A 20,119-nucleotide genomic window follows, 5' to 3' on the forward strand; every position below is an offset into this window, starting at 1 on the left:
TACACATACATATGTAATCGAATATGTGTTTAATCTTCATGAATGAGCACACGATCACGCTACTGAAAATTTTAATATGTTGTGTACTACAGTACTACAGCTATATAATTAAACTACCAGGATCTTAAGTAACACAAATATGGCGGATTAGTAAATCTATGCTGAGTTGTCATGAATAGCCAAATTACCAGTATTTCCTGCGTCGTTAGCAAGTATGCTTAAATGAATAATCGTATTAGCATACTGTGTTGTAAAATTGTACAGAATATGATATATACTTACATGATCGGTTTATGATTAGATTCCACTTAAAGCTATCTGAACAACATATGCTACTCGTTGACCAACCTGTTCGTCACTTTATGTAAAATCGTTAGGTAGCATAAATACTTCACCGTCTTATCAGGAAGGCTAGTACACTACCCGGAGCCCTATGTATAGGCATTCCGTAAAGAGTGCTAATAATAGTAAAAACAACGCCTGCACGACTACTCCGGCTACAAGTAGTTATAGACTAAATTGATATCAATATGATTATTTATTATGGATAAGAGATGGATTATTTTAGGCAATTTTTGTTTGTTAAGTTTATCACTCAATGAATAGTCATGCTTAATGTAAGGCGGTGTCCCCTTGTAGAAGTCTATTTGGCTATCTACCAATAAAATTATCTATATGAGCGAAAATGGTTCATAAAATAGCAAAAATAATAAAACTTAATATACATAGATATGTATATATTATGAAACATGTTATGAGGTTGTACATTTGGGTGGGCTAAACTTAGCGCATCAGGAATTGTAATATAAATCGGATATACCTTTTGCTGCATTGACCCGACTTTTGTTTTACAAAATCAGTATTTTTCCCTCAGAAAGTGCTTCTCAGCAGCTGGATTTATTTTAAATGGCATTTATAACGACTATAAATCCCATGACAAGACAGTCACATGCTTTCATTTAACACTAATTTCGTCATAATTAAATTGTTTATTTACATCAAACTCCCTGTATTCTTTATTAACAGTGACATTGTGTTTACGAATATAAATACGAAATAGACGATTGACAAAATTAATCCGTAAAATATACTTGAAAACAAAGTAGCTTTTGTTAACCTTTTGAGCAAACGGTCACAGCGAATAACAAGGAGAATTTGAAACTTTCGAATGCCGATAAGACAATTTGCTCACATTAGGAATTGTATTCAAAGATTTAATCGATTTAAACGGCCCTTTTTATTATTACTTACTGTACATGGATTTTCATTCATTACTTAAAATATCTTTCTGCTGCTGACGGCCTATTAAATTTATTCCTCAGCGTCTGTGTGTCTAGTTTCATGAAAAATCATCCATGATAGGAAAAGACAAGATTGCGTCCGAATTTTATTAAAAACATTATTTATTTAATATGTGAGCTGTAAAGACAATACGAAGTATGATATTCCATTGATCATTAGCATTATGAAATAATAACTTACTAAAAATACATGTCTACATATCTAGACTATCAATATTAATTGAATAATGCATACAGGGAAATGTTCGTTTATGTTTAATTTTGCACCTTTCTGCCATGAACAAGAAGATCGATTTTAAGATGGGGTCGAAAATTTGTTTTACTCATATAATCTTTTTATATATTTCGCACAGGGCGGAATAAACATGAGGTAAATTCGTGATTAATGGTACAAGAGCGAAAATAACCTTGTACTATGTACACCGGTATACAGCGTCATAATAAAAACGATAGAAAAGTTAATTACTATCAAGATGTCACCAAATACACATACGGCGTGGATCAATTTATCCATAATTCTTTATTACACTGCTGGTTTTAGCACTCAAAAGTCTAGTAGTTGATGTGTTCTGACAACCAAAGGTATTTAATTTAAACAAAAGCATTAATAACAAAAACAATAAAAAGAGGGGGAAATGGAAATATAGACATGTCAACAGAACCGGAAAACAAAATTTATTTGACGAAGGCAAAATATAAAAGAATATGCAAGAAGACACTTAGGAAAGTATAAAAACAAAAAAGACCCGGTGTTGCGATAGGTACTACACCACTGATAACAATGACTAATGCAAACGACCAAGGCTTATCAGTAATCCAATCTGTCATTTGGGAACTGAAAAGAGTTAATCATTTTAATGAAAAACATATATAGATGTCTTGAGACAAAAATGAAAAATGTTTCATATAGTTCTATGTGTTTGTAAATATAAGGTAGATCACATTGCAGATCTAAGTATATTAAGACTAGAACTGCAATATTGCATGCCCGAAAGCAGCAGCAAAAACAACAAAATTGCTGAATCAAATATTATATCTTATGCTTTAAAGGCTAACTCAGCGAGTGTCTCATGGTAAATAAAAGCTCTCATGCTGCACATATAATCTGCCTTACCAGGAAGTGTCGTTCGAACTTCATTACCCACAATACACTTATCACAGCATGTAATGAGAACAGCCGACCCGATTATTGGATTAAAAATATCTTGACCAACATAATTCATATAAATGTTTTTCTCATTACATCGATTTCAAATCCTTGACATGGTTGTCGTGCATAAGCACACATTTTTGACTTATACAGTGTGTTTTGTTCTTTGAAAAATGGATGTATTTGATAAAAATAACTAGTTCATGTGCTTAACGAATGGAAATGTGTTCAACTGAACCATTCACAGAAAGGTCCAGTTCTATCACAATACGTCGTACGTCTATATAATTCATATACAATGTATATCTAACGTTATGTTTAAAACTTCATACCTTCGGAAGGCTCTAAAACCCGATTTATTTTTATTCTTATTAGAAAATATTAAACTTTTCATCAGCTCATGGTTGTTTGATAAATATATTTAGATCGGGTGAAACCCCGAAATCAGCATCAATAGTAACTGCTACTTCACAATAAGCAAATTAAGTGTAAAATATGGAAGCGATACTAATGACGATGTCGAGATTCCGAATTTCCCTGCTGTGCAAAAATTTATAATTTTCCCAAACATCGACAGAGGATAGCGAAAATCAGCCAATGATTTTGAGAATAGATATGCACTTTTTGCTTTTCAAGGCCTCGTCATTTCTTTCCGTCTTGTTTGACCAATCCATGTATCTCGCCATTGTTGTAGATCCTGAGTTTTTCATCACCCGGTGTCACTGTGTCTATAACCATCGCTCTACCCACATACGCTGTAGGTACTGACCCAGTGGTGGGAAACATCATTGTCCAGGGTTTCATAATAGTCGTTGCAATTCGTTCTCCTATGCGTGTTTCTGCACGATCACATAACAGGACTCTGAATATATAGAATGAAATACATTTGTACTTAAGAAAGCTGGGGAGGGTTGGATAAGTGGCTTTATTTCACGAGGAAATTTGACACAGGGTTAAATTTCCAGGGAAATGTCCACGTCACAGTGGACAAATCATAAAATTACAGGGTTACCGAGTAGAAGGTGGACAAGTATATTAAAAAGTCGTAACCAGGTGTGGTCGTGTCCTTGTCTCATAATATTGTTAAAATTTAAAAAAGGAAAATACCATGTAAAATCTTAGGGCAGACCATGGCATGGTCAAAAGCGAACTAAAAATACTAAGAGAGCAGAAAAGTAATGAAAGCATTGCAAATAGGGAGAGTGTTCAAACCTTAACGAAGTATACGGAATTTGTGGAAATCAAACGATTTTTTAATGATAATTCCGTGATATCAAATGTGAAATGCGCCGAATCCAAACCTTGTCGAAAGCATTTCGGGATAAGCTAGTCGTATTCTCTAAACATAAACGTACATACATACAAACAAACAGAAGACATCAAATATGTATTTGTTCGAATGCGATTAATACTTACGCTGGTTTAAAGATAGTTAATTTGTCAAACGCCATATTTTTCAGTGCATCTTCTACTTCTCCCTGTAACACAGAGCAAAATAATACCTAATTAATGCACAATGTATGACATTAGATATATGATCTTCAGATACGAAAAACAGTTATTAGAAGTGGACAATTTCTGTATCTATTTTAATTTCTGAGGATTTTTTTTTTCATTTAAAAAGGAAAAAATACATGAATATATTACATGGAAAATTCATTGTATGTCTATATTTGACTTTTCTGTCCTACACTTTCAGTTTTCCTCAGTCGCCTGCTATGCTTCAAAATTTAGGTCTTTAGCATGTGTGTCTTTTGTATACTTTTATTTATTTACAAACCTTGGTCTTTACGTAGAGAAACATACTGTTCTTATTTGCGGTTGAAGCTGTTATCACGCTAAAATGTTGACAGCCATTTGACTTTGCTATTTCTGCACTTTTAATTACGTAATCCCTATCTACCTTTATAAAACCTTCCTGTAAAAAGTAAAACAAACATTTAAAGTTAGCAAAATATTTTGGCGAAGACTTCCGTGTTGTTGTCAATGATAAAAATAAAGAAAATACCGAAATATTTAAAAAAAAAAAAAAAAAAAACAGTTCAAAATAAGTATAGATTTTAACCTCGTGATACAACGGTAGAGCTGTTAGTGCCCAGTGGCTATCATGTAATGGTCACTTATAACAAAGGTAAACAGAATGGAAAATGAAAATACATATCAACATCATCATAATCTAAGCTCAATTTTGTACAATATTTGATATGCAGAAATGTCTGTAGTGGTCACTTATGGCTTCGCGAGGGAAAAAAAGGGCAGGCTCTGAAAAGGGTAAAACGATTTCCCAGTGAAAATGATGTTAACTTAATCTCTCTGAAGTACCAACATCCTGCATGGAACCCCTAAACTAGGAATAGAGCTAACTTCAATGGATATGTACAATTTGACATCGGCCAATAATATTCAATTATTGAACATAATCTGAAGCTCACGTCAATGATATCTGTTAACCCGTAGTTTTTCGCTTCCCATTCATTCTTTCCTTTTGCTTTTTGCTATTGACAGTGACTCAATTGCATGGTTTTTTTTTTATTATTTATTTTTTGTCAAAATTGACGAATAAAGAGATTATTCGCTTAGTTCCAATTTATCATCATAGATTTATTTTTTCATGTCTGTCAAATATCAGATAAACACATTTCTGATATATTTATTTTTGCGTATTTTACAAAAGGTGTTTCTAAATCCTGACCAACGACCAGCGTAAACTTCAGTTTAAACACATTTTATATGTTTGTCAACATCGAAACAATCGTGTGACGTCATATACAGGTGACATAACAATAGTATTATTACAAGTGTAATACGCTATCAGTAAAAGAATCATATTACTGCAGGTTCCCTATGTGATAAACATAAATACGATTCCATATTCGCTCACAATGACCGCATTTTTATGAAAAACATATAAACAGATGTCGTTCATGGACACATGAATTCCACTTTCTTAGCACTACGGCATTACCTTTCCTGCTTTTCCTTTTGTTGTACCCAAACAACAGTAGCCTACATGGGCTCCTTGGAAAGCTTCTGTGTGGTCCTCCAGCTTATCATAATCAACAATTCTTTGTTCCTGTTGGTAAACATTAAATTGTTATTCGTTACAAGCATCAAAATGATAGCGAAATATAAATATCTAAAATCACAAACCTTTCCCATCACTCTCCCTCCGAACAGTTAGAATATCAGAAAAAAATCTACCAGAATAAGAATATGAAAAATTAATTTCGTAATTCATATAATTTAATTATTTGATTTTATGATTATTATGAAATAATATTTTGACTTTTCGTAAACGATGTATTTGTGCGTTTGTCTTGCCCTTTTAACGATTCAACAAAGGGACATATACTTATATATTCAAAATACTTATATATTTATTTAGCCATGCTTATCTAGTTCTTGCTGAGAAAGATTATAAAGTATTTATTTTATTTCTGTTGGATCCAATGGGTAATAACAAGGGATAGGACCCGATTCTTATTCCGATAACTGTGTTGTACAGTAAATTCATTAACTTTCGTGTGTTTTTCGTTGATTTCCTTGGTACTTTTAATCCACGCATTCACACATATTCAAGAACTGTTGAAATTGGTATAAATAAATTTATAGAACTGTATTGCATCCAAGAAATCACATGTCCACGAAATGACATAAAGGAACCACGGTAGTCGAGCCCCACAGTTATCATATATAAATATAATGATCAGTGACTATGGTAAATATCGATATAGCTTATTAAAGAAATGAGTAACATAGGAAGTTTTGGTACTTAAGGTCAATCACGACGTATAAAGTGTGTACGATGCAGTTTAGGTATATGACGTCATAATTTCCTGCGTGCTGTTTAAATGTAAACAAGTCTGTCAACATGTTATAGAAATGAATTACACACCAATATTAAAATTAGATTATTTATTCGAATTTCAGGAAAAGGAGAGTGATTTTAAGAAATTAATTCAATGATATAAAAACGAACAGTTTAAAAAAACATACAAACTCTGGTCCAGGATCAGGACTGAGGTCCACTTTTCTGCGACCGACGAGGACCACTTTGCTGAATATCTTATTCTTTGACAAGGCTTTGACGAGCTCCTTCCCACACTCCCCAGTGTAGCCGATGACAAAAGCCGTCTTTCCCATATCCTTGTACCGCTTGACTTTTTCCTCAAAATTCTCAGTCATTCTTCTACTCTGCTAATATCAGTAAAGCATTATTTTATGTATCTGCACACTACGACAAGAAACGACACAACAATGAGTATGAATGAAAAAGACCACCCTTACAGAGAGGGTGACTTTGTATTTATTTATGAAATTAAAAACATATCTTACAGTTACATAAACCATAAAATGAACAAAAGATGATTTTTTAAGTAATTATAATAAAAAGCCAATGTGGGGTTAACAAAAAAAACCGCCACAATGGCTGATAATAAATAACGTTACTATAGAACAGACAATAGGGTGGAAAAATGTCTTCCCCCACACTCCCCAGTGTAGCCGATGACAAAAGCTGTCTTTCTCATATCCTTGTACCGCTTGACTACGACAAGAAACGACACAACAATTTTCCTCAAAATTCTACAGTTACAAAAATTCTTCAACTCTGCTAATATCAGTAAAGCATTATTTTAACAATAATAACTGAAAATAATCAGCCGGTTCCGCAAAAATCCCAATACAGTACTTTTATCTAGTTTAAAAATGTGACTTAATTTCATTACGATAAGAAAATTCTGCAAATAAAAAAATAGCTGTTATCAAATTGGATAAACAGTTATCAAACCAGTTGTCAATACACGAACACCTGTTTGGCGTGGTGCAAACTTAATGCTGAATCATATATTTACGTAGCTTTCATGTCTACAATTTCTAAGTAAAATAGTGATGTTGTTTTATTTCTGGGAACCAGAGTACACCTTTACCTCAATACAGGTCTCAACTACAGAACTTTTCTGCGTTATAGCGAAAACGAGGATCTGGGATAGTAAGATATTCATGTAGTCAACGAAACGCATACTTGGCTTAACTGATCAAACTAAGAATGTGAGCTTGGGTCAGATAAACATGGGGATATGTTCTTGCAATGGAAATAATTCTAAAAATGCTAAAATACTAAAGGCATACGTTATACATAAACATAAATATAGTAAATACATCGGATAAAAACATCTGCATGGATATTTAACTTATACACAAACGGATATATGACCATCGATCTGTATCATAACTGGGTCAGCTTGAGAACGATAACATTTTGTTTATCCATTATGTATTTAAACACTGAATCTTTGTTGACACATTAAAGGTTATTTATATCTGTGTGTATGAGGGTTTTTTTTTTTATTAGTTCCATCTCCCCTTTCTAAGGGTAATCCTATCTTTCACCTCGCGGTCAGCTGTACGTCGAATACCACATGATTAGTGTATTGGCTTAGTGTAGTGACCTATCCTCAGAGTACAAATAGGTCATTTCCTTTAATCTTCCGATAAACACATACACTTCACACTAAATTTAAAAAATTGTCATATATCTAAAGAGTTTAAGGTATATACCAATATATAAAAGCCAAATCTACGGTAATTATAGCAATTTTATGGTAATGTCGATATAACCGGTATTTGTAAACATCATAAAGAATGGCTATAAATAGCTGATTACGAGTGACCAATTCAACAGTGTATATATATATACAGATATGTAAATACGATCGCTGTGTCTACTCCATTACAAGTGGGTTAGTAGGAAGTATACTTACATTTTTGAAATCTTATTTGAGAAACGGTCCACAACAGTATTCCAACCAATCGATCTGATCTATCGTTCGGCTGTCCGCATACCAGTAACATTAAAACATTACGGGGTCACAAACTGTAACGCTGATATCGGTGAAACGGGACACGTGTACAAAGCTACCGTCTTCATGTGTATACACATAGTACTCTCGTAATTCGTCCACGTTTTCGTACAGATACAAACATGTCTTTTAACATCGATTTTGGATAAATCTTAGATAACAAACAAAATGAAAACCGAAACAACATTATATCGCGTGTTATTATTTATATATTGATCAAATGGTTAATAGTTTAACTCGTGTAAAATCACTCATTCAATGTAAGAAAAATCAATTTCTTTACATGATTCAAATAGAAATTAAGAAAACTGATAAACGTCTTGCGTAATATCAAATTTTACTGAAATAACTATGTATCATGAAGCATTCGTTCAATAGGACGAACAAATTTTGTGTTTTTAGAAAAGTCGTTACTTAGCAGCGTATCCGGCGTCTAGCCGAACTGATACAATTCGTTATATGGGGTAGGGGGGTGTCGGGGTTTGGTTTATAATTATGTTGACATGTTGATATTTTCTTGTTGTTTTTCGAGGCAATGTTGTTTGAATGAAACTGAACACAAATAATTGTCCATGATCAAAATACATTACATGTAGTCATTAGCAATGTCCCAAGCTTAGTAACATCTGTCACTGAAATACATAAACCTGCAATATTTATGGTGAATATGTATTGAACGTTGAATTATTTCTTGTTCCATGTCGTGCGATAATTCAAATGAGTTTAAACACATACTACACTCTCATTATCATATCTATATCGTCCATTAATGTTTGCAAATATGACCCCACTTTCCTGTTTACTTTGCCCTTAACTAGAAACACCTCAGAATACATTAGTAGCAGCCATCACCATCAGAGGCCACATTAATCATAAGACAGAAATTTCAATTAGATTTGGAACCTTCCTTGTTATTTTTCAACACCGATTAATTTTAATAGGACTAACGGTCGAGATACTAAGTGGTGGGTACGAGACAGTAGACCTAACGTTCGAAATACGTTGAGGTGCGCACGAGATAATAGGATTAACGTTCGAGATACTAAGAGTTGCATACGAGACAGTAGGCCTAACGATTGAGATATCATGTAGTGCGGACGAGACTGTAGACCTAACGTTCGAGAAACTATGGGATGCGTGCGAGACAGTGGGCATCACGATCGAGATATTATGTAGTGAGAAATATAGTAAGGCTACCGTTCGAGATACTATATGTTGCGGAAGAGACAATAGACAAAGCTTAGAGATAAAATGGGGCATTTACGAGAGAATAATTATAGGATAAACGTTCGATAAACTAAGGAGTGCGTACATACAGTAGGACTAACGTTCGAGATACTCAGTGATTTGCATGAGACAGTAGCACTAACGTTCGAGATTATACGTAATGTATACGAGATAGTAGGTCTATTGATTAATATACTGCTATGTGGTATGTCCTAGATAGTAGCCCTAACGTTTCATATACCATGTGGTATGGACCAGATATTTGGATAAACGTTCGAGATAAAACGCGGTGTTTACGAGATAGTAGAGCTATCGTTCGAAATACTAAGTGTTGCGTACGTGACAGTAGGCCTAACGTTCGAGATACTAAGTGTTGCGTATGTGACAGTAGGCCTAATGTTCGAGATACTAAGTGTTGCGTACGAGACAGAAGGCCTAATGTTCGAGATACTAAGTTATGCGCAATAGACAAAGGCGTAACCCTCGAGATACTAAGGGGTGTGTACGAGATAGTAGGTTTTACGTTCGAGATACTTAGTTGTGTGTAAGAGATAACAAGTCTAACGTTTGAGACATATGTACTAAATCATGCGTACGAGGTAGTCAGTGTTACGAAAGATATTCATTTTTTGTCTATTTCATAGTACGCTGTCGAACAGTTACTTAAAATAATTGTATTTATGACAAGTTTTTATTTTGTCATTCTGCTTATGTGTAAGTAACCAAATACAATCATAGTGTCGTTAAAATCATTTCATCAAAATGCCTTCACAGTTTCCAATTTAAACAGTAGTAATTAACGGTTTCTTGTCTTAGCTTCTGTCCTCGTGACCACGGACCTTGTTATTCACCGTAGTGCCGGTATTAGTGTGTCTTACGATGCGTTTTCAGTACATAATGGTCAAGTGCAAATTTTGCTGGAATCTATTTCGTCCACAACTTAACATTTTTCGCCTTTGTTTAGCAAACAAATATATTGAGAGATATAAGCCATTAGCAATTAGTTGATCAAAGAGTTCTGATTAAAACGGAGCACTGTCCGTCTGTAAAAAGGTTTCATTACTTAATGGCATATTTTAACTCATTTTATACTTTTTATGCAAAATTTGCAATTTCAAATTTTACGTTGTTTTTTCACACCTCAGATCAACACTATCCAATGGTTCTCTTGTAGTTTATAGAACTCTGGATTACTCATTTACATGTAAGTCATACTAACACAGTACAAACAGGATAGTAAGAGTTTACAATAACAACAGAGACTTGATTAAACGATGCCTGGTATCGCGCTCTTGACATATCGTAGATCGGATATTACAATTCTTGTTGACTCGTGTCAAAATTCTGTCTTTTGTCAGTTACCTTATTCGATGTAAAATAACAAAGAACACGAACAGTAATTATTCTGTGACGTCATAAAGATAAGAGCATGACGTAGAAATGAAAGAAAAAGAGAAAATTTGTCTCATATCAATATATAAAGTCACTCGAACGGGCAGATATAGACAAACAATTTATCTTAAATTCTGGTAATGGATGTTGAATACAATAGTTACGTTGATTCATTATTTTTCCCAGCTTAATGTTGCACTAATGGTCAGATTCGACAGTTGTAGTTCACTGATGAAGCAGAAGACGCTTACTAATTACTTTATCTACAATACTACAATATATTTTCATGGTGCTCTCGAATTTCGTTGTTCTTCAAAACATATTCGTTGGCACTTTATTTCGGGTATAGATCTGACTTAATAAATCCACTAGTTCTATCATACATGTCGATTTTTATTTGGTTACCGTCACAAGGATATTTAAATTCGTGGATTTAGAGTAACCACTAATAACGATAACTAATGAATTCACATTATCACAAATTATCCTCTAAAACAAATTACAATAGATTGATGCCAATATGGCCCAGCTCTTCTACATTTAGGATAAGGAAGTCCATATCTTATATATCTAACTGGAAGAGGCGATCTCTTATCCAATCAGACGCAGAGAAAATCTGAACATATTTAGTATTTGTCGGTATTTGATAGATTCCTATTCACAAGATCTTGTTGTGCTGAAATGGTGTTCTGAAAGGCCAGTGGTGTTCACCAGGAGTGCTCAGGAGATTTCAGTCGACACAAAGCAGTGGCGATTCACTGTCTGTGCCGCGCATGACAGTGCAGGTAAGAGAAGTGATAATTTTTCATACTTAGATATATATATACACAAGCTTAAAGTGTGTTTTTTATTAAAACCAGTCACTTCATTTTGAAAGCGCTTGGCAAGGAAATTTATCCTGATATATGCTGAAGGTTTAGCCTTGACAGAACTCTGCGGTAATCATGAAGTATCCAAATTTCTGCATCCAGACCTAAATTGTAAAAGCATCATCATCCCCAGTACCTGTTACCGTATTGCAATGGTGCTCGTGCTAGAGCATACGGTCTTCTTATGCATGGATCCGGTTGAAAGTGCGCAAGGTTTTCTTAGTTTAAATATAAAAGAAAAATATGAAAAGACTATTGAAATATCTTGATGTAATGTTGCATGATTTGTATGTTTGCTAAAAGTAAATAAAACATATTTTTTTATCATCTGCTTGTTGCTGTTCTCTTTGACTATGCTGTCTAAATGGCGCCATCTATCGCTTCCGGTACGATTCTGTCGCTGCTATAACGATGTGTATAAGGTCAGTATCGAGCTGCCCCACTATTTGTATTGAAAAGAGTAGTTCAATTGTTATATCATCGTGATCCAATTTAGAATTGGAAAACTGTAGTTTCAAATGATTGTTTATCGCATTGTAAATAATCACGATTAAGCTGAGCAATGTCTCTTTATTGGTTGTTGCTAATCTCACCTGGCAGGAGGACCGCCGAATGTTGTCCAGAAGTAATTGAATAGAACTGTGAATTATTTTACAACAGAATCCATACAATGGCTTCTACAGTATAGAAGACAAGACTATTTGTGTGTGTGTGTGTGTGTGTGTGTGTGTGTGTGTGTGTGTGTGTGTGTGTGTGTGTGCGTGCGTGCGTGCGTGCGTGCGTGCGTGTGCGTGCGTGCGTGTGATAACATTTCATGATCTAATGGCGTCATAATGATTTTTATAATATAGGCTCATGCGCAAATGTTATACATTGCTATATTTACAGAATAACACGACAGTTGTGTGATAAACAAATACATTGAGTACGTGAACAAATGTCGCTGTGAGAAATAGAAATCTTAATAATGACTTGATATGCCACTAAATGCATTTTTTAAAATTCTAAATATTGTAATTGTGATAAATTGGTTGAAAATCAGCTAATTCTATATCTGCATGATCTACTTTGTGTTATTTTTCAAAATGTTAATAAGAAATCAAAATGCGATAAATATTGATAAAACAGGATTTTATTGACGTCAGAAGCCTCTTTAAAGCCATGAAGTCCCGGTCATCGCTCTCAGGGTCATGGCCATTGTTATGAAAAATACTTGACAATAGCTCTGAAAGTTTGCATACAGAATACAGAGTTCAAAGGTAAAATCAGGTGGAGCTTCACTGAGTCGACAGCTCAAAGTCCTTTGTTATTGTTGAACAAACAAATGTACGGTGTGGTAGTGGCCAATGGTCAGTCAGTAGACCGGAGACCATATCCTCAGACACGTAAATAACTCGTACATGCAGGGGACGGTAAGTTATAAGTTAACCTTTTTTGTATATGAAATTATTTCAATGAAGACAAGTAAAAACAACATGAAAATATATTCTATAATGGTCTATTATTACGATACATGTGGCCAAAAGTTTACCAAAGAACAACACATGATTTATTTGTAATTTGAAATATGTAATGATATGCTATGTGTGTCATGTAAACACATGATTTGTTTTTTTCATGTTTTACAGTCAATATGACACTCACTTGTACAGGAACTTGTATAGCTGCATTAGTCATGTTCCTTGCTACTGAGTTTGGGCTGTGCATCCTTTCCCCACAACAGTAAGTTACCAATGTAGAATATTTATTATAATTTAAGATTGAGTGTAAGTGTAATCACCCATATGTGTTGATTTGAATATTGATGTTTGGTTGATATCAAATATCATACAAAGTACTTTCAATGGACATGTCTAACATAAGAAGAACATTTCGCCTATTTGGGGGTAATTTAGCGGAATCTCAACCCGAGAGGAAGGTTATTAAGGAAAATTGTGACAATGGAAAATGAGTCGTACTCCTTATATTTCTTCTTTGATTCTGAAGTTTTTTTCTATGATATATGCTTCAGTATAATTTACAACAATCTATCTATAACGCCGTGAGCCCTTTATGAGAAAAGAAAGCTCTTATAACAAGCAGTGTCCAATAGGTTAAGGCCTCTGATCGTCTGTATCATTAGTCCCCACCTCAGGTACGCGGGTTTAAGACCTACGTGGGGCAACCGCCAAATACTGGCCACAGGTCGGTGGTTTTTCTCCAGGAACTTCCGCTTTCCTCCACCAACTAAACTTTACTGACTCTGACTGTTAGTAGGATGTAAAAAAAAAGAAAAAACAATAAGAAAGAAAAATAATGTCAGTAATATTAGTTCATTGAGAGTTGACCAGCTATATATTTTTGCTACGCAACTCTCCAAACACTGTTCATCCTTAGCTCCAAATTAGTGGCAGACCAAGATAGGGTAATATAATAAAGTGTATAGATGCTGGTAGAAAATAAATTTCGCTCAAAGAATATCATATAATAAATGACCTATATGACCTAATGCAGTTGTTGTTTTTAAAAACAGAATAAGTAGCATAATCGATTTATGATAATTATCTTTTCTATTCGAAATAACTTCTGAAAAGTGTAAATGCTGTTATATATTCTATAAAGTTACTTCATGTGGAATGAAGTGCTGATTTCTTATACGCATATACCAGCCTTAGATGAATATATATTTTAAAGAAGGATAAAGAAATGATATATATATGCACGTTTCCTATTTTCATTTTCAATCAGGAGAAAAGACATAGATGCTAGACTGTCGCGTGATATGTCAACGCCTCCTTTTTATCATACAGGTAAATACCGAAGACGACAAGGCACATAACATTAATGATCACAATCGATCATGGTTTCTCGTGTTCATGGTATTTCACTCTTCTCAACTGTTTCGTGTTGGTGTTTATGTTCTCTTGACATGTTCGTAATGTTTAATATAGACCATTCTGTCATTATTTCTTTTACTCAATAAGGAATAAATTGTAAAATTAAGAAAGTTATTCCAAAACCCAATGTATGTAAATTGAATTGATCCTGATTGCAATGTAACAAGCATGCCTGTTGACGAACAATGACGTCATTGATTGTTTCATGAGCTTAGGTAATTCACGAAAAAACTTCAAATGATCATTTTCATACAAAACGTTTCTTCTTTTTTCTTTCAGGAAATTTGACAGAAGTCCAGATGCACATAATAATGACAAATGTACAGTTTACAGATGAGGTATGGAAGAAAATTGCAAAATGGCCCACTCTTATTTATATACAACAATCGTAAAGCACTACATATACCACCGTTAAAATGTATGTAAATTACTGCACCATAAAATCATACATTTTTGTGGTCTTACAAAAACTTTTTTCGTGGCAACATTATTTCGTAGATAACAATAGCACAATAAATCTTATTGTACCAAGTTCAACAGTGAAGATATAAATATGTGGATTGACAATACCCACAAAATGAACGAACATCAAAAGAAACCTCGCGAATTTTATTGATTTCAAAGTATATAAGTTTCAACAATATATATATATTTGGCCATCGTAACACAATTGATAAAGGAACACAATTTTCGATTCGTGCTCTATCCTGGCCTGGCCTCGAACTCACGGTCTACGGCACCAAATTTCCTAGTCAAGAAATTCCAAAACTGCCTTACCATTAAATCACCACGACGTCTCCATTATGATCATTTGGAAAATGTTCTGAAAGAAAACTGAAAATTCTGGGATATGACCATGATGGTAAATTGTCTAATCACGTGATGAAAGTAATAGGATCGAATTGTACAAATATAATAAGAAAATATCAACACGGCGCACATCAAACTCGGGTATAATTACGAGAGATAATTTAAATCTAGAACCTTCAGGTGAACTGCGTTACTGTATATGATGCATTGTGTTAATCGACTAAATCTAATAAAGACGATGGATGAAATTACGGAAGTATGCATTTAGGGAAAGAAGATTGAATAATGAAATATATCGAAAAAAAAATCGATTTTTTATGCGTATTACAAAGGACAAATAATATATATGGATTTATTTCAGAAAAAGGCGGATTTCACATTTTATACATATCAAATATGGACAGACGAGAGACTAGCATATCCTGATATATCTAATGATTCACATGCCTACCACGTGGTCAGACAGGTTTATTTTGACAATATTTGGTTGGTGGAGAGTTACGTGGAAAATGAGTTACATTCGCGCGTCCACGATTCGGTACTGCCTAATCGATTTGTCTGGATTTTCCCGAACGGGACAATTGTTTATAGCATAAGGTATGTGCATAAAACATAAACGGAGCTTTTTGAAGAGAATACGTGCTTTTAATTTCTTTAAAAACTTCAAAGGAGAACATAAAGCAAATAAAGTTTGGTATTGACAAGTCGATTTTCTATTTACAACACAAATATTAATTTCATAAATAAGTAAATTTGTTATTTACCGAAAATTTCATTGAGTTAGATATGATGTTTTTTACCCAAGGTTGATTCCTTTTCAAGCTAAACGTGTTTAACATGTCAAACGGTTACTTGTTAATAAAGAGAAAAAAGACAAAAACGGATGTTGCTCCGTGTTAAAGATAACTACTTCAGCACAGCACATATATGTATACACCTCAATTCAATACAGATTTCGTAATATTTGAACAAAAAATAGATTTGTTAAAATACATCATAAATGTCAATTGTTTAACAAAACTGCATCCTGTACTGCTTCCTCCTTCCATGAAACTTATAGATAAAACATGAGGTAAGTTCACCTTTCAATCCATATTTGAATATGTATTTCAAGCAATTTGGATTGTCCTAAATCACCTCCAATGTTTAGACACTTGAAGCCCACTGAACCACAGACGAGACCCAAAAGAATGAAACATTTGTATAATTAGATTTAATCAACTTTGTCTATGTTAATTTGAAACTATTGATTTTGGAATGATTGGTGCTAAATATAAAATATTTGCTGCTTCCATAATTCCAGATTAACTGTTGGTCTTACATGCAATCTGCAGGCTGTACGTTTTCCATTGGGTGAATTCATATGCAGTATCAAGTACAGAATACGTATGTATATTAGTAACACTATTATCAATTGTTGATTGCATTTAATTTATTTTGCAAATGTTGTCAATGAAGCAAGCTAACTCTTATTCCACTGTGACATTTGTTCTGATACTTAAAGTTTGGTTAAAGTTAGCCAGCGGTTAACAAAGTTGGGAAGTCCTCTTTATTTCTTCTTGCTGTAGATTTTTCAAACAGGTTAGATTAATATTCTTAGTGTCAATTTTGCTTTGAAATTTCTTTATGTTTTTCAGTGACAACAATTGAATTTTTCACTTTCCACTGGTCAATTCAACCAAACGTTAAAGCAGCTGAGGTCTGCCTTGTCGTATTTCCTTTTAAAGGAAATTCCTGTATTTTATTTTATTTTGATTATTTTTCTTGTTTTGAGTTTGAATTAAGATTCAGTTTAGGTTTCCACTTTTTGACAGACTCATATTCACAAGATCTTGTTGTACTAAAATGGTCCACTCAAAGGTCGGTAGTGTTCACTAGGAGCGCCCAAGAGGACTCGGTAGACACAAAGCAATGGCGGTTCTCTGGCTGTAACGCGGATGACAGTGCAGGTAATTTTTGTGAAAATAAGTATGAATCCTTTCTAAGAATATATGTTTTCATGGGACATTACGTTTTCCGTAAAAGCAATTAAGGCTGGACCACGAAAATGCAGATTTTTTCAACTGGACTTATCAGTTTACCTCAGATAATTGAATTGTTTTAATCAGAAGAACCACCTTCAATTATAGCGTTAGTGAACTTGTTCAGTTCTCTTGAACATGTCAAAATGGAAGATCAAAATTTAAAAAAAATCTCAATATCTTTTCACAGTCTGGAAATGTTTCCATAATTTTGAATATAAGTATTCCTACCTTTTAAATGAACACAAGGATATAGTATGTTTAAGCTTTTAACACATATTTATGTTTAAGAACTGGTGAACATTTTAAAATCCTGTCGACTAGATATAATCAGGAACTGACACCATGCAGATAATAGTAAAACCTTAAATTCTCCTGATTTTGTGAAAACAATTTATTCACAAATCATTATGTCCACGAAATGGTAAACAATGAGAGCGGGTATAGTTTGTATCTTGGCAATAACAGATATCATGAGTTTTATTTATTCACGAACTCAAATTTCAGAGAGAAAAAAATATTTCAGGGTTTTCCACCTGTCTTTTCACTTTTCTACTTTGACCTTAAGTGCGGGCTCTATTTTATTACTGGTCTGTATTTTGATTCCAAAGAACCAATAAAACAATCTCTCCATTGTGACCTAAAGCCTTATTTTAAGTAAAGAAAAAACCAACAGTTTTTGTGCACCAATCTTCGCTAGGAAGAATACTGAAAACATGTCTGAAAGCAAGCTTTATGAGAAATAGATTACCATTAATGTGTTATGAAAATGTTATATTTTCTACCTTCAGTTATGGAGAGTTCCTGTCTAGAAATATCAGTTGTGCTTATCCAAGACTACATGCGGAGCATGGTACGCCTCTACATGCCAAGCATCTTTGTTGTGTTCGTTGGCTGGCTAAGTTTCTGGATAGATCGGGGAGAAGTATCGGCCAGAATTAAGCTTGGTACATTGTGTTTGCTTGCCATGATAACGGAGGAGGTGGGCATCAAATTTCTGCTTCCATCCAGCATCCAACTTGACGCCATTGAAGTTTGGTTTAGCGCGAACCTTGTATTTGTGCTTGTTGCTATAGTGGAATATACCTTTGTTCACGCAGTTGACAGTTTCCAAAAGAAATGCTATACTGACAAAGAATCGAAATCAAGTGTTCACCACTGCAAGGAAAATGGAAACAGTGTTGATGGAATCGTTGGTTTTTCAATGAAAGAGCAGCAACATCCGGTAAGTAAGCGGAATTATGAATGAATAACAAATACTAGAAAATCTTTATTTCTGGAAAAAAACAACAAGAAAATACCAATATGCAAGCACAATATTAATTTAACAAGGATAAAAGATAACAAAAGAAAACGATTTACATGGAAAATACTATAAAATGTACAAGGAGAATAAGACCAGGTGATCAGGAAGAATAAACATCCTCTGTTTCATCGGCGACAACAGCCGTGTCAAACGTGTTCAAACCAAGTAAGTAATGTCAGGTTCTCGAAGGAGAACAATATATACAACAAAGGATCCAAGAGACAAACTAACGATTATCAAACAGGCCCAGCTTCTTATAGCACAAAGTAAATGGAAAACATTATCAATGAGATCCCTGTTACGGCTGCAAGAACCTGTGTTTCGAGCTTGTCCGTCAGTTGATGACTTATTGCACATGATAATCGGAGCATGCCCCTGAATTTAAAATGGACTTCGACATGTAAGCATCATAGGGTAGTATTGCAGGGATATTGCTATCCTTAAATGGAAAATTCACAACAGGAAAATCGAAATCATCAAGCTTATACTGCATTGTGGGAAGTGGTCCATGTGGTACCGTTGTAGGGAAAGATCGAGATAAGAAGTGTCAGTGTCGTGTACTTGCTTTTCAATTAAAATATATATACCAACCCTATTCTATCGATCAAAACTATGATTTATATATAAAGAAAAAAAAGTTAAAAATGATTTTGTTCTCTCTATTACTAGTAAAAGCGTAGATTTTGACATTTCTGTCTGTGTTATCTGTGTTAAAGTTGATCCAGATCTGACCATAAATACGAAATTATTTTCTGACACCTTTAATTGGCAAATGTTTATATTGTTTTTGTTTTATTTAAGGATACAATTGACCCTGGCAGACAAACAAGCTATGATTTGGCAACGAAATCCGACGATGGCACTCCATCGCTTTGGTGGAGTCGTGTCGTGATGAAACTATCGACAGGACATGTAGAAAAGGCTGCGCGGATTTTATATGCGGTCGCTTACATAATTTTCCAGATTTTCTACTGGTTTTATTACTTGAATAAAAAGACTCTTATTGCGAAAACGGAGCCGGACATCACCATCGTATAAACAAAATATAATTACCTTACCTTGGAAAATTTCATACAAAACACATGTGTTTATTGAAATGCGTTTTAATACTCAAGGACTTTTGCTACTAACAGTAATATAAGAATGTAAGAATGTGAAATCCGCTTGTAAACTTCGGCGTAAAGGTGATAAAGGTTGATAAAGGTTTTCTTTTACAAGATATAGCGATCCATTTTCAAAATAATTGCTGTCAACCTATAAAGGTCGCATACATTTTCAACAACAAAGTATATATTTAATAAACCTT

The 20,119-nt window shown here is 34.0% G+C and overlaps 2 protein-coding genes across 2 annotated transcripts; one reads left to right on the forward strand and one right to left on the reverse strand.

The window, feature by feature from the left end:
• Positions 1-2,185: 2,185 nt before the first annotated feature.
• Positions 2,186-8,262, reverse strand: LOC132560217 (oxidoreductase HTATIP2-like). Its single transcript, XM_060224877.1, has 6 exons — positions 8,214-8,262; positions 6,448-6,648; positions 5,417-5,524; positions 4,232-4,369; positions 3,868-3,929; positions 2,186-3,313 (listed from the first exon to the last, which is right to left on the reverse strand). Exons 2-6 carry the CDS (start codon positions 6,634-6,636, stop codon positions 3,094-3,096), a joined length of 717 nt encoding a protein of 238 aa, XP_060080860.1. The 5' UTR covers positions 6,637-6,648; positions 8,214-8,262; the 3' UTR covers positions 2,186-3,093.
• Positions 8,263-9,996: 1,734 nt separating this feature from the next.
• On the forward strand, positions 9,997-19,851 carry LOC132560216 (glutamate-gated chloride channel-like). The gene is made up of 10 exons (XM_060224876.1): positions 9,997-10,051; positions 11,582-11,716; positions 13,429-13,522; positions 14,528-14,589; positions 14,956-15,014; positions 15,848-16,083; positions 16,790-16,872; positions 17,301-17,435; positions 18,299-18,732; positions 19,615-19,851. The coding sequence occupies exons 1-10, from the start codon at positions 9,997-9,999 to the stop codon at positions 19,849-19,851; spliced, it is 1,530 nt and encodes a 509-aa protein (XP_060080859.1).
• The last annotated feature ends 268 nt before the right edge of the window (positions 19,852-20,119 follow it).

Source organism: Ylistrum balloti, unplaced genomic scaffold (assembly GCF_031769215.1).
Source record: "Ylistrum balloti isolate Yb309-2 unplaced genomic scaffold, AGI_CSIRO_Ybal_v1 Utg371032, whole genome shotgun sequence".
NCBI classification, from domain to species: domain Eukaryota; kingdom Metazoa; phylum Mollusca; class Bivalvia; order Pectinida; family Pectinidae; genus Ylistrum; species Ylistrum balloti.

What these genes read in the sequence shown, in the direction of transcription:
- LOC132560217 (XM_060224877.1), bottom strand. Translation starts at nt 6,636, where the DNA reads ATGACTGAGAATTTTGAGGAAAAAGTCAAGCGGTACAAGGATATGGGA. An exon ending in TTCTCTACGTAAAGACCAAG is followed by an intron (nt 3,930 to 4,231) that starts GTTTGTAAATAA and finishes TCTGTGTTACAG; the next exon opens with GGAGAAGTAGAAGATGCACT. An exon ending in TTAACTATCTTTAAACCAGC is followed by an intron (nt 3,314 to 3,867) that starts GTAAGTATTAAT and finishes CTATATATTCAG; the next exon opens with AGTCCTGTTATGTGATCGTG.
- LOC132560216 (XM_060224876.1), top strand. Translation starts at nt 9,997, where the DNA reads ATGCGCAATAGACAAAGGCGTAACCCTCGAGATACTAAGGGGTGTGTA. An exon ending in TAAGGGGTGTGTACGAGATA is followed by an intron (nt 10,052 to 11,581) that starts GTAGGTTTTACG and finishes GGTATTTGATAG; the next exon opens with ATTCCTATTCACAAGATCTT. An exon ending in TGCCGCGCATGACAGTGCAG is followed by an intron (nt 11,717 to 13,428) that starts GTAAGAGAAGTG and finishes CATGTTTTACAG; the next exon opens with TCAATATGACACTCACTTGT.